This window comes from Serinus canaria, chromosome 4 (assembly GCF_022539315.1).
Source record: "Serinus canaria isolate serCan28SL12 chromosome 4, serCan2020, whole genome shotgun sequence".
Taxonomy (NCBI): Eukaryota; Metazoa; Chordata; class Aves; order Passeriformes; family Fringillidae; genus Serinus; species Serinus canaria.
This window is the reverse complement of record NC_066317.1, coordinates 32,108,851-32,130,402: the sequence shown is the minus strand read 5'-3', so window position 1 is coordinate 32,130,402 and position 21,552 is coordinate 32,108,851. Positions and strand designations below refer to the sequence as shown.

At 35.6% G+C, this 21,552-nt stretch overlaps 1 protein-coding gene and 1 long non-coding RNA gene across 2 annotated transcripts in view; one reads left to right on the top strand and one right to left on the bottom strand.

The window, feature by feature from the left end:
- LOC127059594 (uncharacterized) overlaps positions 1 to 21,552 on the bottom strand; it is an 876,248-nt gene that overhangs the window by 635,359 nt on the left and 219,337 nt on the right. The gene's annotated exons all lie outside the window — the stretch shown is intronic.
- Positions 21,274 to 21,552, top strand: part of FSTL5 (follistatin like 5) — a 243,965-nt gene continuing 243,686 nt past the window's right edge. Inside the window, exon 1 of the mRNA XM_050974227.1 lies at positions 21,274 to 21,408. Coding sequence (XP_050830184.1) covers positions 21,286 to 21,408 — 123 coding nt within the window. The 5' untranslated portion in view covers positions 21,274 to 21,285. The remainder of the gene's footprint in view (positions 21,409 to 21,552) is intronic.

Below are 21,552 nucleotides of genomic sequence, written 5' to 3'. Positions count from 1 at the left end.
GCTCAGACAGCCAAGACTTTCATTGCATTTGGGTAGAATTAGGAAATATGTTTTTATTGTTCTCTCCCCTGTCATAAAGCAGCTCTTCTCTTCCTCTCCCCAGTAGGGAATGAAAGTTTATTACATAGCACTTGCACTAGTTGCAAGCCTTCATTAGCAGTCTATCCATCAGCTAAGCTTTTATCATCTGTCGTTGATGTGAATATTGATTTGCTTTGAAATATTCTGATATAATTTTAAATGATGTCTTTTAAGGTATGGAGATTCAGGATGCTAACATTTTGAAGTAAGACACTGCAAAATTATTTTGAAAAAGTTATTGTGAACCATGTGGTGCAGATGTTACAATAGTACTGAGGGGGAGAATGACCCACAACATTGCAACCCAAACCCACCAATTCTATATCTAAAATTTTGATGTTTTTACAGGGCCTGAATCTGAAAATCATTGTTCACTTGAGTGGTCTCTGTTCATACACATAGTCTTTTTCCAGTTAACAGGACTATCTCCATCATTACATGATTAAAAGTCATTGACCTTTCTGAGATCAGTCATTTTACCAGCATAAATTAGATGATAAACTTTGATAATAAGACATTAATTCTGTGCTTTTACATTTATATCTGGTTGTTTTTTTCTGTGTAATATTTTGCCTTCATTTGTATTAGGCTGATTTATTTGAAAAATCATGTTTGAAAAATGGATATTTGAAATTATACTCTAAAGGAGATGAAATGGCACTGCGATTTTTCAGCAAAATGGTGTTCTAAATAGATGTAGCATTAAGTGTGGTCCATAGCCATTTTAGTCATTGGTTCTAACTAGAAGAAGTCTGTCTGCAGTGTCTGCAGCATGCTTGTTCGAGCATATTTGTAAACTTGTAAGAATATGATTTTGTATTACAGGTAGTTCCAAGTCTTTTATAAACATCACACAAAAGTTGTCATGACTTGACCAACCACCTTACTGTAGAGCCAATGTGAAATCAGGAAGGAGTTTTGTTACAAAAACAGGATCTAGAGAAAATTCAAGTTTAAAGAGCTACTTCATGGACCCTTCTTAAGCTGACCAACTCACAAAGGTGCGCATATGAGGGCACAAAACTATTGAAAATATCAGCATGTGCACAACCCTGGCAGGGGTCCAAAGCTTACTTTTTCCAGTGGATTGGTTATTTCCTGGTTTAAGGCCTTTGACAGCAAATGGTGATCAGTAAATGTCCAAATATTCTGGTTGTTCCATTCTAGGTATGTTCTAGATCTGCCATGTCTAATCATGTCAGTTTTTCATCCTGTTTTTATTTGTCTGTGAGTTTATCCAATAATTCTCTGTATTTGTTTAAAAGCAATATTCAATCTTAGAATAATAAAAAAGAAGTTACTTAATTACATCTTTAAAAAATACCAAACTTTTCTTTTTCTTAGAAAAATGCATGCTGTCCCAAACTGTGACTTCATGTAATTTTTCGGAAAATATGAATTTTGTGTCACTCTTCTCTTTTAGTAACTATAAAATAATATTAAAAACAAAGCTCTGCTCAGTTTTGTTAGTTTGAAATCTAAAGATGGAGCCCCAATATAAATAGTTCTGCCATTTAACAGATCTGAACTTGGCTTTGATATCTCAAAGGAAAGAGGTCAAATTAAGTTTAGGAAGTAATTTCTGATTATTTTTCTCCAGACTGGCAAATATTATGGGCTAACTGTGGACATTAAATATTGCAGGAGTGAATCACTGGCTCAAGGGGAAGCAGTGACTCAAATGCCACTCTTGACTTTGTTCTACAATTTTTCCAAGCAAAAGCAGGACTGTATTTGTTAACCATTCAGTGTAGCTAGGTCTGTTATGCTATATAACTTTAAAGTAAATAGATTAGCAAGTTTGTTAATCTGTTTAATCCTGTTTTTTATTTCAAGCTTTTTTGTTTGTTTGGGTTTTTTTACCTTCTGAAGCACAGGGAATAGCTATCAACAAATGAAAATACTGGAAACCTGTTTGCATATGATATTATACATATTTAATACAGCATGCTTTTCCCTGACTCTTGATAGACAGAAAAGACAACAATTTTATATTATCAGAAGAGCAGCAAATCAAATATTTTCTCTGTAGCAAAGAGACATGGAGAAAGCTGTGGGCTGACCAAGAGCAGTGGTAGTCTAGCCCCTTTGAAAATAGTGCTGTGTGAAATTCCCTCCAACACCTCCAATATCAAGGGTTTCTACTGCCCAGGGAAAAGATTCAGGAGAAATCAAACACACAGGTTTATTCTCTTCTGTAGTATTTTACAAATTCTTTCTTTAGGTTTTGGGTTGAGTAACCTCTGGTTACAAAGTTCAGGTAGGTTGTGTTCCTTTGTAGAAGTTGCATTTGTTAACAGATGTGTTTTCATTGGGAGGGGCCAGTACAGATCAAGGAAATACTGCACAAGTGTTGTTGCAGAAGAACGTCAAAAAGGCTCCCTAATTGCTGGTATCTTTCTTTTCCTCTATGCCATTGTTAGTTCTGTTTGTATTGGCCAACTATACTGGCCAAGAGAGGTTGCTGTGATTTAGCCAGGCATGATTCCTTACCAAGAGGGAATGAGATTTACTGGAAACCTGTTGCTTGTTATCCATTTTTAGCTGTTTTTGATAGCAACGTTTATGCAGGTATTTACACTTTCTATCCTAGAAATGATCATGGAAAGTCTAGTCAATTAATCACTCTTTATACCATGCATTATGTAAAATTAGTGGTGAATTATTTGGCTGCGTTGCTGAGTCCTGCAAATCTTAGTAAGTTCTAAAGAGTTAAATGAGGGGAGAGTTGGCAATGCTTGCACTGATTGCTTGAAGTAGGTTGAAGTTCACAGTTTATTTGCATTTGAATTAACTGAAGTTGGTGTCCAGCCGTGCTTTTCAGAGCAGACTTCAGAAAGAGTTTTTTTTGTGCAATAAAGTACTTGAAAATGTTAGATGGAAGATGAAGGATATTTAAAATACTTCTTTCTTTTCCTGACAGAGAGAGCTTTCTTCTCATTTTATTCCAAGTGAGGCTTATTGTAATCTGAAATATTTTTACCACTGAATAGGCGGTCTTGTGGTAAAAGCCACTATCATTTTCACATCAGCATATTAAAAACTTTCTGAAAGTATTTTTAGTTCCTTCATAAGGAATTTCCCAATATCTGCAAAAAGAAACAAAGTAATTTGAAAGCAGCTCATAACTTTAATCAGATAAAAACTTATTCATTACTAAAAATACTATTTTATTAAATGATAGGAACTTCTAGATTATTACTGTACATACTTCTGCTTCCATTAAGAAATAAAATATTTTAGAGGCTTTCTGCACTGTAACTCTGAACTGTACATGTTTTTGTTATTGTAATAGGCCTTTGTTTTCCTAAATAATCATTATACACATTTAGACAAATCAACAAGTAACAAAACAAAAACAGGTAGAAAATTGTTACATCATGAGCAGTAGAAATAAACTTTGTTTTCAAAGAGCTTGCAGATTATGGTTTGTTTCAAAGTTCAACATTTCAAGTTCTATTTCCTTTATGTCTTTTCATTTGTAAGCTTTATTTAAAACACTACTATAACTGATAATACATGTTGTTGATGGGTTTTACCAAATTTTGCTTTAAATGATTGCCGGGAAAGGAAAACCAAAGCAATTTCACATCATTTTGGTAGATGAATGGAAATCTTGATTCATATGCAAAAGCAGTCAAAAGAATAAATGCTACCTTTGATTCTGTTACAGCACGAATGTAGTGCACTAATGTTACAATTACTCATGTAGTTGAGGATTGTATTTGGTGGCAATCATGGCCTCCCAGTGATAAAGAGAAACATGCAAGGTTCAAACACATTTAGTGTACACACAGGAAAGACTGTATCTGCTTTCTGAGGACAAACTGTAGTGCAATGGAAAGCTAAATGCAGATGAATGAATTACTAATTCACAAATATCTGTGGTTTAGAGTTTCAGTGGTGCAAATTTTAATTCATAGAGCAGAAAATTACCTATTGTACCTAAGTAAAAGAAGAGATGCGCTTATTGTACCTAAGTAAAAGATGAGAATTTTGAAAATGCTTTTGCATTTATATTTTAAGAGAAAGAGAATTATTTTTTCACATTTTGGAGAGGTTTTTGTTCCTTTTGCATCATCATTTGTAGCAGTGTCTTGTCATCATTTTTAGCACCTCCTAAGGGTGTTTTTTGAGTCTTAAATCAACAAAAAGCAGAAGTTTTTTTGAGGCGTGATGTTTGTACAACATCTTTGTTGACTATTCACCTTTTATGAAAGATTTGAGACCTAAAAGAAATCTGAGATCAGGTACCTTTGTTAAAGGCAGATTTTCTCAGTGTTTTACAGATATTCCTCAAGTCTGAGAGGTGAATGCTCAGAGAATTCTCTGAAAGGCAGTATCATTTCCAAACATTTGCTCAGTTATCTCTGCAGTATTCATAACAGTGAGAAATCTATTATCAAGGAAAGAATGTTTTGGATTGGAAGGACCTTAAAGATCATCTCTTTCCACCCCCTGCCATGGAAAAGGACACTTTCCACTAGGCCAGAGTGCTCAGAGTCCATCTAGTCTGGCCTTGAGCACTTCCAGGGCTTGGAACATCCACAGCTTCTCTGGGCAAGCTGCATGTCAACACCCTCATAGTGAAGAATTTCCTCCTAATGTATGATCTAAAACTGCTCTCAGTTTAAAGTATTCTCCCTTGTCCTATCACTCCATGCCCTTGTAAAACATACCTCTTCATGTCAACCAACACCCCCAAGTCCCTCCCACCAGAGATGCTCTCAATCTATTCTCCACCCAACCTTTATTTGTACTTGGGATTGCCACAACCCAGGTGCAGGACCTTGTGCTTGGCCTTGTTGAACTTGGAAGAGTTTTGCACAGTCCCACCTTGTAAGCCTGTCCAGGTCCCTCCGGATGGCATCCTTTCCTTCTAGTGTGTTGGCTAGACAGTGCAGCTTGGAGTCATTGGCAAACTTGCTGATGATGCATTCAGTCACCCTGTGCATGTCACTGACAGAGATGTTAAGTAGTGCCAGTCCCAATACCAACCCCTGAGGAATGTCACTTGTCACAGGTCTCCACTTGGATATTGAGCCATTGACCACAGGACTGAGGGTCTGACCATCCAGCCAATTCCTCATCCACTGAGTGGTCAGTGCATCAACTCCATGCCTCTATAGTATAGATAAAAGAATTAAAATAGCTATAGTATAGATAAAAGAATTAAATTAAATTTAAATTCAATTTAGTGGTTTTTTTTTTTTTTTTAATGTAGCATCTTATGACAGTGAGCCCTTCTTTTCTCTCTGCTCTGCTTCAAGATGGAAACATAAGTTCATCTCATAATCAGTTTTTGCAGTGGAAAGGCCACGGAGAAAGAAGAGAAGCCCATTATGACAGTACTTTGGGTTTGTCCTTGTCAAGTGGAATTAAGTTGCACAGATCCTCCCTCTCCTTGCAACAGCCAAGGTGAGCCATAACCTCAGCTTCAGTGAGGAATTGATGTTTTTAATCTTGAGGGCTGATTTTTGAGTTGAAATACAGTTCATCACAGAGCTGCTCTTCCATATTATCAAGTACTTTGATAGAGAGAAAAATTTTATTTAAAATAAATTACAAGACACAGCACCAGGTTATGATAATTTGAAGAGTATTATATTTTTCATTTATTTCCTATGCTTTTTAAGGTGAATGAATCTTAGCTAGTATATTGGAGAGTTAAAATACCATTTTTAAAATTGTTGGTCCTCTAATCTATATGTTATGTTTTTATCTTTCATTTAAACTATATTTTTATTCTCATGTAATTCAGAATCCCAGTGATAATTAGTGCTATTTCAACACAAAAAATATATTTCTCTTTTAGATTTTTTGGTATTTGCTCAAGGCTGATTTTGCTGAACAGAAATATTCTCTAAAATTTTTTCTAGACCTAGATGCATGGGCTGATTTAGTTGTTTCCTTGGGACACTGAAAGAGAAAACCATAATTAACATCTCTCCTGAGGTTTAACTTTTGTATAATGGTAATTATTTTTTGAACTGAAGATAGTTTTCTAGTGGATTTAAACTGTGCTGCTTAGCTGTAGTTGCATTTTAGTCTACTGTCTAATAATAGACTGATTCTCTTATTTTATGCTTGGAGAATTTTTCTCACAGAAATATTTGAACAGTCTACATTTTTATATTCTTGGTGCAGTCAGCAGGGTGGGGGGAAGTTTTTTGCACCTTGGAGGTTGCATTTGAAACATTAGTAGATTGCTTCAAGCATCAGAAGCAAAATTGGTGTCCCCAAAAGACTAAAAATCTAATATTTTAATATATTTATGTCTTTTATATATTTTCTGTGTGATAGTCACATTCATCTACTGCTTTAGGCTCTCAGTAATCTCTTCCATGTGTAAGTAAATTCTGAAGGGGCTGCTGTGCTTTTCTTTGTAAAAATATACATGATATACACATAAATCATTAATAAATCTATACTGAAAATTTGATTTATACTTCCAAAGTCTCAGAAACCCATATAAAAAATAGCACCTCCCTGTTCTCATGGTTTCTCACCTAGAACAGCTCTCACATTAATAAAGAGATTTAAATGAAAGTTTGTGATATAATTTGCTGACTCTAATGATTTAGAGTGCTTTTATTAATTTATGTGCTGCATCTGACTCTTCAATGTACAATGTGAAGTATTATGGCTAATAATTTCAGTTTTATCATTCTCTGCTTGCCTTTGGAAAGACAAAGATCCAATCTGAGTGAGTTAGACTTGTATTTTTTATAAGCTGGGCATGTTTCTAGAGTTGTTAGTAAATGGTGGAAGAAAGCCTAAAGAGCTGATCATGAAGCTCTCAATGGTTAAAAAAAATAAGCAAAGAGATTTGTGCCTTTGTTATTTTGTCTAGTGAAGAAAGTGAACAGGTGATTGCATGAATGGATGGAAATTCTGAATTTTGAAATTTTTCTTGTTTAAGTGTTGAGTGCTAAATATTTCCCATTAAGAAAAATGTCTTCACTAGAAGAGTTGTCGGGCATTGGAAGATAATTCATTGATTCTGTTCTGTTGGGGCTCAGAGCAATGAAAAGAGCTTTGATGTTATATATAAGCCTTACAAAAGTCATTAATGATTATTGGGGTTTTTTCAATATTCAAAGTAAAGACTTATTTTAGACTTCCCATCCATCTGAGATCCTTAACATCTCAGATTATAATTTTGATTTTCATCATCAGCTTTCTTATCCCAGCATACAGCAGAAGGTTTCTGTGCCATATTGATTTGCATCCATCAACCATGAGACCCACTTAGTTCTTTTAAAGGAAGGAAAATATTTTGAAATTTGAGGGATTTTAAAGCGTCTGTTTACCATTTCTCTCTAAAACTGGATTTCTGAGGTTACCTTTGGTAAAGTCAACCAATTTACAAGCCACAGCAAATTTGGGGAGGGAGAGGGGTCAAGGAGGAATAATTTTTTGTTTCAAAGAGTTTACTGCTATCACTCTAATCAGTGAATATTTAAAGAAAAGTGTCTGCTCAGCACTCTTTTTATCTGTATTTCGACTAGGTTTGAACAGAAATAATCATTATGAATTTTTGATTGCTTTTGACCACTGTCTGAGAGATCAGTTCTTTTACAATCCTGTAATAACTGCATTGGAATTATTTGTGAGTGGGACAGAAATGATAAGTAATTTTCTTCTATTTCTGGTATTTAGGTCCATCAGTAATTATGCACCTTTTTTTTCCTATGATATCTTTTACTTTGGGTTTACTTGATCTATTTTTGATAGTAATTTATCTCACAAAAGGCCTCTTTGGCTTCAAAAAACCAGGGCTTTTTTGTGTTAAAGATTGTGTATTTAATTATCTATTACAGTTGTAACTGTTCATCATGTAGCCTTTGCATGGAATACAAAATGTCAACTGTAAGAATTTACAAATTAACACACCTCCATAAGTAACTTAAATTGATGCACAGTGAAAGAGAGAAGTGCTCCTGAAAAGAGTCAAACTGCTTTAAAATGAGTATGCAGTGTGAGTGGAGGTTCAACTAATTTGCAAAGATATGAGGCCTAAAAGTGAAACTTCAGAGTTGAAATTTCCTGATTAAAAAGGAATTTTCTGGGCAAAAATATTATTCTGAAGTTTGTTAATAAGTGCAAACGGAGGAATAACAATCCAGAGAAAGACTTTTCCATAGGAAATATTTTTGCAATTTAGTTATAGTTCATAGAAAGCTGTGGGGGGTTGGGAGCAGGGGGGAAAGCTGCTATTATCACAATGTGGAAATTTAATCTTTGTAAAAAATGAATGAAAAATTACTTTTTAAGAAGTGTTGCTCATGAATTTCTAATGTAGGGCATTTCTGAGTTTACCTAGACTCTCAAGAATTGGAGTACAAAATTATGGAGGTTATGCTTTCTAGGAACTGAAAAGTATAAACAGGAGTTGAATCCTGCTGGGCTAATGCACATCTATACCCAGAAAAAGGAACATAACTGCTCACAAGTGAAAGGTCAGAATTTGGCAAATCTGGGCTTAAAAAAACAGAGTGGAAAGGGAGTGATAAGTGAAATAAAACCCCTAGTAATTTTACATACAAATTACCAAAAACTTTAGCATGTGCTGTTAAGTATCCTTACAGGAAAGGACTTTAGGGACTGAGAATTTTTTTTTTTCTATTGTTCCATTGTAAGGGACAGTGTAATTTTTCACTTCAGCAGGAATTAAGTTTTAGTGTAAGATATTTAGGCAGAGGGCAGAATCCTTGGACATATTTCACTAAAGAAACTCTTCCTGTTTGGTGGGAATCATGGCATCTGTTGAGAGTGAAAGCACTGATGAATAATCCCAAACCAGAAGAATGTAATTAATTTCTTTGTGTATTTAAGGATAGTAGCTACTTTTCTTAAGTACACAAAGGATGAGAAGAAGAGTTTGCAATAGCTAAACCTGTAAGTTTGTAGCTATTTTTCTTTCTTTCAGATTCTAGTGGGGGAAAAAAAAAAAGTGCAATTACAAGTGGAAAAAGAGAAGAAAAAAAATAGCTTTTCTGTGCTCCCAGACTGAAAAGTGGTATGGTTACATTTACATTAATATTATCATAGCAAGTTTGCATCAGTGAAAATATGAGGATAAATCAGACACCATATGTCCAGCTCCACACTTAATTACTAGACGAACACTTCTGCAATGAAGATTATGTCATTGTTTTAAAATTTGCATCCTCCTTTTTATCATTGCATGCATGTTATTTCTGGCCATCTGCAGGAAATACTATAAAATTAGAGCCAGTGAGCAAATCTAACAACAGAAAACTATTAATGGCAAAAGTCAGTATTACTAAAGAGAAGTCCTAAGTTTCTGGATGTTCATGAAGGGCTGTTATGACCAGAAAAACACCCTAAAAACTAGAATGCTGTTCTAGGATGGTGTTTACAATAGATAAAATAGTAGATAATTGGGAGTCACAGTAGCACAAAAGTCTTCCATTTTGCTGTGGGATTCTTGGTCACATTTATTGTCACAACCAAGTAAGGGAGATACTGATGGAATATCATGGCCAAAGATCAGTTTAAGCTCTCATGGAGCAAGACAGCTTCCTTCAAAAGTATGTAAAACTGATTTGATTTGAACCAGTATGTTACTGTAAACATAGACTGTAAAAGTATGGGATAAAACTTCCACAAAGCAGAACAGTTTTGTGACTTTAGACACTGAAATGCAAGTAGCTCTCTTCCCCCTGCATCCCAAGACATAGCTTTAAGTTTTTCTCTCAGAGCTTCTAGTGGGATACTTTATCCCTATTGTGTTATCTCACAATGAGTGAGGACAGCCTTATGGGAATGCTGATCTAGAAAGAGATTGATGTAAAGCAAACAGCATTTGTCCTGCCAAGCATGTTTCTGATATGCCATTATGGTAGAAAAATCCCCAACAAAACCAACCAAATAAACAAACCCAAAAAGCTGGAAAGGGCTGCCTTTCCCAGTGTTGTAAGTGGTTCTTCAGGAGTCGTTTTTTAATATTTGCTTTCCAGATTTATATCTCCCTTGGGCTTTAAGAGTAGCCAAAACATTGAGCTGAATCTAGGCAATATTTCATGGGTGATGTTAAAAAATTCTAGTGACTTTGGAAATAAGTTTGGATACTTTTAATGACACCTACTCTCTTTTTTTTCTTCAGCATGTATTGTGTATTATATGGTTCACTCAGAGCTGTAGGAGACTATGATATTATTTAGGAACATTAATAGGGAATACATATCAGGACCTTACAAACTGGATCTTGGGTTGAGCTGGGGGTGGGGCTGGCTTTAAGCATGGGAGGCTGCCCAAAGCAGTCAACTTAGAGAGAGCAGCAATGGCTCTGCTCTGGTTTTATTTCCAAGTGTTCAACTGGGTGCAGTGTCAGCAAATGAGTGTTGACACTTTTATTAAGTGAGGAATTAGGGAATATGAGCAGTATGCATTGCTACATGGAATATCCCCTCTCCCACCTTAACAGCATCTGCTTTCTCCTCATCTGCACCATGCCAAGAAGATGAACAGTGACCCTGATGTATCAGTTTGGTCTTCTGCATTTATTGCCTTTATCCTTTTTTGGCATTCTCTTTTTCTTCCTGCTGGAACTTTCTATTGTTACAGATCATACTCAGTATTTTTGGAGGAGGCAAAGAGAAAAGGTTGGACCTGGGTTTGCTATCAGCTGTGGTATGAGATGATTCGTGTCTTACTCTGGAAGATGGAAGTTATCATCACCTGTCTTTGCTGAATTGCCTCATTTGTGCAACTTTAAGACATTGAAGTTGACAAAGAAAAGTGGATTCTTCCCTCTGTCTGTAGGCAGGGTATTCCTGATTTTTCAAAATTAGAGATTTTCGGAATGCAAGAATGATTCCATAAAAGTGATTAGTATTAAGTTGATTAAAGTCACTTGGCTGTCCTCCACTGGGGCTCTTTCCACTGCTTAATAGTCACATAAGCACTGCAAGAGACTAAACAGTCTTCAGACTCTGATGCATGTTGTTGAATCACATAAAAACCTTCAAAATAAGCTTTCAAAACCCTCTTTCTCTGCTTTGATTAATTTCTGTATTTTGTGGCTTCCAGAAAATCTCATCTGGATAACAAGAAATATTTGAAACTGCTGAGAGGTAGGCATTCCCAGACCTTCAAAATATGGACAGAGGCAAGAGAAGCTTTCAGTTCTAATCACACAGGGATGCTTACCTTAGTCAGCACTGAGGATAATTCATGTGACAGTAACTGATTCATCAATAAAGAGCCACTTGGACATTTGCCACGTGATTGGCATTTGTGACAGAGCAGTTGGAATGTGATGTTCAGCAATATCTCCTGGCTCCTCTTCGTGAGCGTTGCACTTCACAGAGCTGTCCTAGACAGTCCCAGAGTCAAGGTGGTTGAATCAAAAAATGAGAATAATGCCAAGGTGGGATGAAAGAAGGGGCACAGACTTATATTTCAGGGAGGTGGGGTGGTCACTCTTCAGGCTGTAGCTTCAGAGTGACACTTTCACATGAGAACAGATGGGATGCTCTTGCCTATGCACGGAGTTCATACCAGATGTGATATGGAGTGTCTGGTGATGGCATCTGAGCATTAATTTATTGTTTAAATACAGGTTTGTTTTTTTTTGGTTCAGAGGCTGTTTCTAGTGTTTCCTGGCACATTGATTGTCAAAACTTAATTCCAGTCAATTCTACATTAACATTTTCTTGTATTTCTATTGTTTAAATAAAACTGAAGATATTTACCTTTTAGCCTTTCCAAAAATAACAAAACTGTGCAAAAAATTCCCCTCAAAACCGAAAAAAACCAAACCAAGTAAAATATATAAAAAAATTTTGGTTTTTTTTAAGTCAATGAACACCAAAACCAAAAGTTTTCAATCTATTATGCAATGGTGGTCCAGGAGACACAAAATACATTCCTTTCACATACTACCATTTCATCACCACATACTTGCTGCTCCTTGCTTTGTATTCTCTGCATTCCGTTCTTCTTAGGAATGACAATTTTTTAAGCTAAAGAATTTTTGAAAAAAAATCCCTGTTTTTAAAATCCTATTTAGCTACAACCTAATTAGGAATTCGTAGGTTTTTCTGGTTTACTGTCAGCTTTCCAGCATGCATTTGGAAGGCTTCTTCCTTGCAGTTATATTAGAGTGGTATAAAACCATAAGCAATGAAACCCAGTAAAATAGTATAAGACAGTTAAATCATAGCAGGAAATGAAGGTTTAGATCCTATTGGGTGGGGTTATAGGCATACAATATGAGAAATGCAATGTTTGATTGGAAATATCTTTACAAAATTTAAAGAAGAGTGCATGTTTTTTAGGAAAATTACTATGTACTAAAATGATGAACTGCATTTAACATAGATAGTAGAATGCAAATGACCAAGTCAGCCGTCATAGCCAATTTATTTTTTTTAATCAAGTATGATAGGATAAGGTTTTTTTGTTCTATCAGATCTCAGAAAGGGTGTCTGTTTACTTCCTATTTTTTCAGTCTGTTAATTTCTTTTTATATAAGGTTAGAAAATCCTTCTTTTATAGACTTGGACTTAAACATCCAAGCACACGGCGCTAGGAACCTATGCCAGCTTTATGACTGACAAAACAAGTGCTATTTTCTGTATTTCCTTCTGATTGTTCTGAATTGAGGCTCATGAAGAAAGTTGACCTTTGTGACAATAAAGAAGAAAGAGAGTTGAGTCACCACAAAGCAGGAAAGGAGAGAGGCAAAAAACTCCACAGCAGTTAAGTTGAAAAAGAGAAAATAACTAAATAGTTTGGTTATTCAAGTACAGAACACTTGACTCTATTTGTATAGTTCTGTGAACCTGTATGAATACACATATATTTTTTTCTAAAAACAATAACAAGAAACTTTGAATTTTTTTCATTTTAGTTAACAGAGTTATTTTAAAGTTTCATTTCCATTCTTGTGAATGTTCATTGCAATTAAATCCTATAAATAGGGTGAATTCTGTACCAAACATATTAAATGTAGATTTTAGAGTTGTTTTCATGTTGTCAATTGGGTCAGGATTTCATCTATAGTTAAGTTAATTATATTAATGTGGGCACTAGGGGAGAGTACTGGAGGGCAAATGTATTTTTGGTTCAATCCTGATAAGGACAAACTGCCCTCAGCTACAGATAGTCCTCATTTATTTAAATAGCTGCAGCATTCAACGGTCTGTTTGGTTACTGATTGAGCTGTGCTTCAATCCAATTACACCACAATCCACATGCATCTTTATTCTCTGCAGTTTGATAATTTCATGTCTCCTGTCAGTGTTTGCACTGCTGTGTATACTCCTCTCCATCACACCAGAGTTCATCCATGTCTTCTGTCTTTCAGGAGCTCATGATTTCTTGCATGTCGTAGACTTTCCAAAGTCACATCTCTTGGTGATATGCACTCTAGTAATCTTCCCATCCTATGAAGACTGCTGAAATGCTGCTTCCCCTGTCCCTAACTAGCTTCTCTCTTTACATTTTTGGGGTTTAGGACCTGGTTTCCTTCTACAGTCCTTTATTATTCTTTTATTACTTCAAATCTGATTAGAGGCAGAAAACCTCAAACCCGTCTGTTTCGGTCTTGCCGTTTTCATGGTGGTCTTTAGGAACAACCTCCAGGGGGTTGGGTTTAAAGCAGCTGAGATATTGAAGAATCTCCTTCTCTGGGTAAAAAAGATGGGATCCATCTCTGTTGGCTACAGCACTTCAATGCAAAGAGTTTCATAGGTGTAAAGGGATAAAATCAAAAGATTAACCAGAATACTTAATGGAAAGTGATTATCTAAATTATCATGGCTGTTGGAACTAATGATAGACGTATCATGGTTTAGCATTCATCCAAGGAGTTCAATAACACAAAGGTTTCAATGGTTTTGTTGGTAACTATAGTTTTACCAAACTTCAATATTTTCTTAAATATCAAAAGAGAGAAGTGAGGGTGGTAGATGAATATATCACAGCAAATATGGAGAACTTAAATTTTTAATTTAGCAGCTCACCTTTTTAAAACAAAGTTGTATCTTAAGTGGCCATTTTGCTTTTTCTAGGGTAATGTCTTTTCCCAAACGTACTCTCAACAATTTTCTATGGAAGTGCCAAGAGCTGTTGTTTCTTCTTACATTTAGTTAATGTTAGTAGTGTTTGATTTTAGAAGAAAAACATTAAAAATTTGAAAACCAAAAATATTTATCTTTTCTAGCATGTGTGAAGGACACAGCTACACAATGGCATGCTTTGCATCAATTTACAAATTTTGTAAAATATTAACAGATTTTGTATATTTTGTAAAATATTACCAAGATAATCAGCTGAGTTCTAAGCTGGCAGGTTTTCTGTTTCTGGTTTCATAACATAAAGTGGTTGAATTCCCATCAGTTCAGATACTGCCATGATGGTAAACATTAATCCTCTGGGATATTGAGGAGCCAGCTGTGACAAGTTTGCTTAATGAGGGAAGGAAGAGACCACCTTGCTAATGATATAACCTCCACAAACCAGCACTTGCGTATATCAATGATGCTAAAATCACCCTGAGGTTGATACTGAAGTCTTGGGAGAAAAATAGATCAATACACACAACTTGAATCCTTTAAACAAAGCTCCTCTAAGATATGTGAACTATAGTACTCTCATTTTGTTCTTCTTTCTGAAATATTAAAGACATTATGAGATCATGTGAAGAATTTATAAGAAGGTTTTAAAATTGCCACTTCTCCTTTTATTATAGTTCATTGAAACTGGGGTTGCTAACACTAAGACATCTGGGTGTCATCCTATATAAATAAATAAATATACTGAAAGTGGTAAGATAAAATTAGAACATGAATACAGCAGCAAAGTGTCCTTGCTGCATCTGCATTTCAGGAACTTTTCAGAAATGGCCCTGGCACGATCAGGCCACTTGTGTACAAGTTCACATGAGCCACTGTAAATCTTTAGGGCCAATTCCAAAGAAGCCCTTCTAGAAAAGCCCTGGGCAAATGGATCTTACATCCCTCCACAGAGAGGGGGGATGCTGCTCTTACCCACCAGCACCTGGCAGTGCAAATGGTGGAGGGCAGAAAGAGTAACAGTGAAAGGCAGGGAATTCTGGCGCTTGTGCTGGCTGTTCACCGTTGTGGTGCCTGGGCATATCTGCCTTGGAGCAACCTGACATATTTGTGAGGTCTGCACAAAGACCAAGTGCACTAGTACAGGAGTTCAAGGGCCTGCACTCCACCTTCTGCATATGCAGCGTGATGGTTTTGCAGTTTAAATCAGGAAAGGAGCAAGGGAGAGATGGACAGGAGTCAGCAGAAGGCAGGCTACACCTGGCATGACGAGGGCTTTTTGTGAGATTTAAAAACAAAAAATTTCTCATCCTGTGTGTTCCAGCCCATGAGCTGTCAGCAGCATTGCTGGCTGTTCTGAAATGACTTGCCAGCCTGTTTTGGGGGTGAAGGATGAGAAGCATGTGCCTGCACAGTGAGTGGCTGCAGCCACATAAAGCCGCAGCTGAGAGGCAGAACAGATTGGTACGCAGATGTACGAGCTGCTGGCTGCCGTGGCAGCGCTGCACTTCACAGTTGCAAGCCCCACGCCTGCTGTACATAGTTAAGGTCACCTAACCACTCTGGTTCAGAGTGTAGCTGCCACTTCTGGAGGAGAACTGGAAGGTGGCAGCATGAAGTGTGGAGTGCTCAGAAGCTGTCAGGGAGTCGTGGGGTTGAGAGCTGCCCCTATGACTGTGATCTGCTTTCCACGGCGCATTTTGACAGGCAGAAACATTGCTGGATATGTATTTCAGCTGTATTCATAAGAGAATATGATACTGTGACTACTTTGTAAGAGCCCCATTTTTGGTGTAAAGATAACTATTGAAAGGTTTTTGAAGGCAGGCTGTGTGTGAAGATGTGGGCACTAGGGTAGAGTAGAGGCAGGCTAATGGGAAAAGACATGCTTTTAGCTAAAACTTCTGCTATTCATTCAAAGCTAATGCAGTATAATTTTCTCTACGAAAGAAAATACTTTCTTTGCTGCTACCTTTCTGCCATGAAACCATAAGGGTAGATAAAAGCATCTTAAAAATGGTAACAGCTTCTTCTTTCATGCCTGGTTATTTGTGGTCCATCATGATATGCAATGAAATCCTCAAAGTCACAGGCAATGAAGCATGGTTTATATTTATTACTGTGGCTCTATTATAAACTTATTAATAACACTGAATATGGTGACATAACTTATGGTCTTTTTTCTGATCCCCACAAAACAGACAATTAATTTTATTCTTATTTATTTTCAGATTAATAATATCTAAAAGACAGAGACTGACATTTCCTGAGAGCATACTGTGCTACTCCTTGATATGTTGAAATTGACCTTTTAAATAATTCCAGGTTAATATCTGATATATCTTTTCTTTTAAAGGAAGGAGGAATGTAGTGATTGGGCCATTATTTAAGATTTCATTTATTATACTTTGAAGGGATGTTAAGTTGATCATAACAGTTTATTGAGGTGGAATATTTAGATTTTCAAATTAATTATATCTCTTAAAGCCAAATATCTTGGCTAGTCACCATTTATCAACACAGAACAGAGCATAACAGTTGAGAAATTCTGGAAGAAAAAACTTTATAAATGGCAAAGTTCTTAATGTTGAGTATGTATGCATTTTAAAATAGGGCATTCCTGTAACTGGGTGTATGTTTTAACTCTTTATATAAAGTCTGGCTAAGCCAGGTTACATGAATTATATTTTTTTTTAGTACACTGTAAATACACATGGTCACATTTGGAACTGGTTTTGTAAAATATGATATCCTTTCAGTCTTCTCTGTGAAGATTACAGCATGGGGACAGGTAAAGTAGTGCTTATTATGCATTTGCTAAACTTTCATAGCAACAACCTCTTTCCTCGTCCAGCAAGAAAAAAATTAGGTAAAGAACAAAATTTATATTACCAATGAACTGCTGAGAAGATTTAGAAATCATAATAACTTTGAGAGTCACTATGGTATTGTAGAATAGATTAATAATTATTAGATATTCATAATCAAGGTGTCAGAACTGGGATTTAGTTTGTTTTCCACAAAGTATTGGAAAAGTATTGGAAAAGCACTAGCAGGAGAGAAAAGGGAGATACAGGTTTGTAGTACATTTCCTCAAGAATTATAAGAAATTGTCTCTAACTCAGCAGTGACTATCTGATCATCAGGGTGATGATGGAAACTCTGTGAACTTTTCATGTAGTTTTCTTTGAAAAAAAATTCTCTCTGAAAATTATTTAAGGATCCCATTTCCCTTACCTAAAAAAGACAAGTGAGATATCCTGAGGTATTCCTTTGGTCAGTTCAGAAGCTATAGGTCTCCCAGCAGTGCTTCTCATCCAAGAGTTTTAAGGTATAAATTTGACACAGAATAGAAGAATCCCCTTATAGATTATAATTTACAAAAAAAATTTCAGAATTGACTGAAATGGAAAGAAATCAATAGTGGGAAAACTGCAGAGTACATCAGATTCATGAATGCTCTGGGAATGGGCTAAAAAGTGAAATGACAGAGCCTTCTGAAAATCAGAAAGGAAAATCTAAATTTGATACTGATGAAATTACTGTACAGTGAGAAATAAGGAACAACCATTATCTGTTCCACATCCTTTGTTCTATTCCTCCTCAGCTCATGAGGAAAATCTAAGGATGATAAACAACACATAAGACTTCTACAGCACCAATCACTTTGATGCTAAAATAGTGCATTAAGCTCATTGTTAATAAGAAAATTAATGCACATTGAGGAAATAAACTCAGCATCCTACTTCCTTGTGTGCAGTGGGGGGAAAGCCCATACCCTAATTATTTACAGGCAATGAGTAGCTGTAAATTAACTGTTTGCATTAATAAGATGGATGATATGGAGTTACTGCTAGTAGTTGCTTAAGAATTTCAGTTCAGTGTTTTCTGGAAGAAAAAAATCATATATACATATGTTAAAATATGTACTGTTAAAATATGTACTGGAATATTTTATAGTTTTTAAATTTTTCTTTGCATTTTAACCTATAATCTATGTTATAAGTGAGAAATGTGCAGAGAAAGAAACAGGAAAATGCAGAGTATCTGCTTAAAGAGAGAATAAGCCAAGTAAACTCATCAGATTTCCAAACATGCTTATATGAGTATAAAGAAGCAACAGTCTTCAGTGAAAATAAAAGTAGACATATAATAATAAAAGCCTAGAAGCAGTTCTTTCACAAAAATGTAATAATGAAGTTAAAGTACAGAAGAATGTTATGTAAACATTGGAACATCAAGTTCTGCTAGATTATAATAAGGAGTAGAGGGTCTAGATCATTAATGCAAAATTGAGTTCAAAAATATATAATTTTGCTCCAGAATGCATGATATAAGAATTTTTCAAAAAAATTTTCTGAATTCTTTATAATGCAGTATTAAATTAAAATTTAAAACTCTCTTTGCTTATAACTTGGGCTGTACCTTCAAGTAGAAATAAGAAAGAGGCAATTTCAGGTAACATGAATATATAGTCTTGATACCTTATTTCTTTCTCTCCGGCTATATGCAGCAGTTGTAATGAAGCTTTGAAAAGTCATTTTTATTCCTGCTCTTAGTTCAACTCTTTAACAATATAATTCATTAGGACAGATAATATTTTTTCTTAAAATAAAGGCTTCATAATAGTACTGTAATTAGGAGGACTGTAGTTTTGGTAATAATTTTAAAATAAATAATCATTTAAGACATGCAATAAGTTCAATAGAAAATGTATACTACTTAAAAAGGCAGATATTTTAAATTCTAAAAAGGCAAAAAATAACTGCATAGACTCTGCATACTTTTGGGATTTTAGGTGGCATGGGTCCAAAAAGCTTACTTTTTAAATTTGTGTTGTAAGTTGTTCGTTCATCCAAGTATCAGGCAATGAAGTCAGAAACTGAGCATGTAATAATTTTCTCTTCTGTACAAGTACAAAGCATGAGCCTTTCAAGGTCAAACAATTTTCAAAACTATAAGGACTCTATTCTTCTATACCACATGAGACTAAAATCTATTCAGTTGTGGGAGGGTGGTGGAATGTGGCTGCTCTTACAACCTTCTGTGAAATGACTGTTTTCCAACCAAATTTTCATTGTACAGAGAGGCATTGCAGAAGTGCACAAAGGGGACAAAAGTTCAACCATGCTAGTCTTAGCATTCGCAAGTGCTAAACAAATCTGATTCTGACGGTGAAAGTCAACAATTAGGTATTAAAAAAAAATAAATCCAAAAAGCGCAAATAGATGTTTTCTTTGAGATTAAAAATCAAGATTCTGATTTTTCATATTTCTTTTGTTCTGGATTTTTTTTTAAATGGACTTATTTTTGCAGTAATAGTGATACTGAGAACTAACACGTATTCAGTGAAGGAAAATGCCATAGCATAATGTACTTGAATCCTCAGGGTTCTGAAGCAGTCTTATTTTGGTGTTTCTTGTCAGTAAGCTAGATTAGTACTAATAATCCTGTAGCAAAGATCCACCAGAACACCTGATCAGCCCTTCTGTTTTGGTAGAAGATTGAGGGGAACTCAAGAAGAAAATTTCACTGTCATTTCCTATCTCACTATAATATCCCGTCACTGAGCTGGTGTAGAAGAACAAGCCTCAACTTATTTATGTAAAATATCCCTCTGTAATAGAGCTTGTTTTCTGTGTTTCAAATAGTGCTCTGCTTAATGTATTCTGTGCAAGCTCTCCTAAGAGAGATACTTCTGCTATGTATATTAGAAAAGCTGAAGTGACAATGAAAGGTAATTGAAGTGGAAGCTGTTGGAAAAAGTAATGATAAATGAGATGAAACGTTAATTTTGATTAATAAGGGGAGCCAGAATGAGATTGGGTTTGGTGGAACAAAAGGTAAGTGATGAAGAAGTAATATGGTGTATTAATGTTGAGCTTTTGTTTGAATTACAAGTGTGAAGGCAAGGCAGGCTGGTAAAAATCAGCTGGAGTGAGGATGAAACAGACCTGTCAGTGGTTTTACCAAGTTTGGTAGAGTAGTCCCCAGGGAAGGGTAGCAGACTTAAGTAGGATCTTTTACTGAGACTGTGAATAGAGGTAAGAGTAGAGTCCATTTACTACATGTAATATCTCCACAGGAATTAATTCCATTCAGTCTCTCTGCCTTCAGGTGACTGTGAAGACTACTGCTATGTGAGGAATGATAGGAATCAAAACCACAGTTTGTGTAACAGTATTGCCAGGAGCATGACTGTAAATGATACAGGATAATAAGTGATCCCCAATTTGTTCACATTTTATGCTCAGATGATTTTCCATAGAAAAGAAAATGTCAGGCAAGACTTCAAAATTTGCTGCACAGTCTGGGCTGCTAGGGCACTCTTATGATGTTTTGTACTTAGTCCTGTATATCTTGATTCTTATCAGAGGTTTCTACATTGGCAGGCTAAGTGAACTAAAAGCAAAGCAGAAATGGGAAAAAAATCTCCACTCATGCATGAAAGTGGCTCATCTCTGCCCCATAATGCAGGACTAAATAACACAGACTAGCAGACTGACTTGGGAGTATCTTGAAGTAATGAAGATCAGTTTGCTGTGTTGTCTGTTTAACATGATGGTTTCAACATGAATGCTGAATACCGATAATAAATATTGCATATCTCTAAAAGGTTCTGAAACCACTTATGTAATGTATTTATGTACGTCCATTAGGAAGCATACAAGGTAACTCTCATGCCACATGTATCTATAAATCTGTGAGTATGATTATTATAAACTTTTCGGTTGTGACTAGTGCATCACAAGAGACCATGTTTAAAATAAAATGTTGATGAACATGTGATTGTTGATAATTTTTTTTCTTTCATCTGAGGAAACTTATTGCATTTTTCACCACTGCTTTTCTTTTATGTTCTGTCTTTTCTTTGACTTTTCCTGGTTGTTTCCTCATTGATTCCCTCATATGAGAATTAAATAATGTTGAGAAAATTTGTGGTTCAGCACAATGGAATTGATACGGCTGTCCCAAATAGTACCACCATTTTTTCTCTCTGCTGTTGTGCCAGAAGGATTGTCCTACATCTACTACATTTATTCAAGTCCACAATTGTATTTTCAGTATTGTAAACGTTTATTATACAGCTTGTGCTAAAGTAATATTGCATCTCTGAACTTGTACATTTTATTTTCACAGAAACAGACCTGTAAAGATGTTTATGTGGTGGTCCACTGTTTTACTTCTTGGATGCATTTTTCTGGGAGCAGAGGGGTGGCCAGTCAAGGAAGGATACAGCTTTAGGCCCTATCAGCCCCTAGTAAGATTGCGACACAAGGTATGGATTATTCTCTAATAGTTCTTCCTTTTCTTCCATGGTCAAGGGGTAAATTACACTCTAGCCTTGTCTTTTTTGTGTTTATTGGAATAATGTTCAGAAATTAACTTTTTCAAAGGGAATGTGGTAAGATCTGTTTTAGCT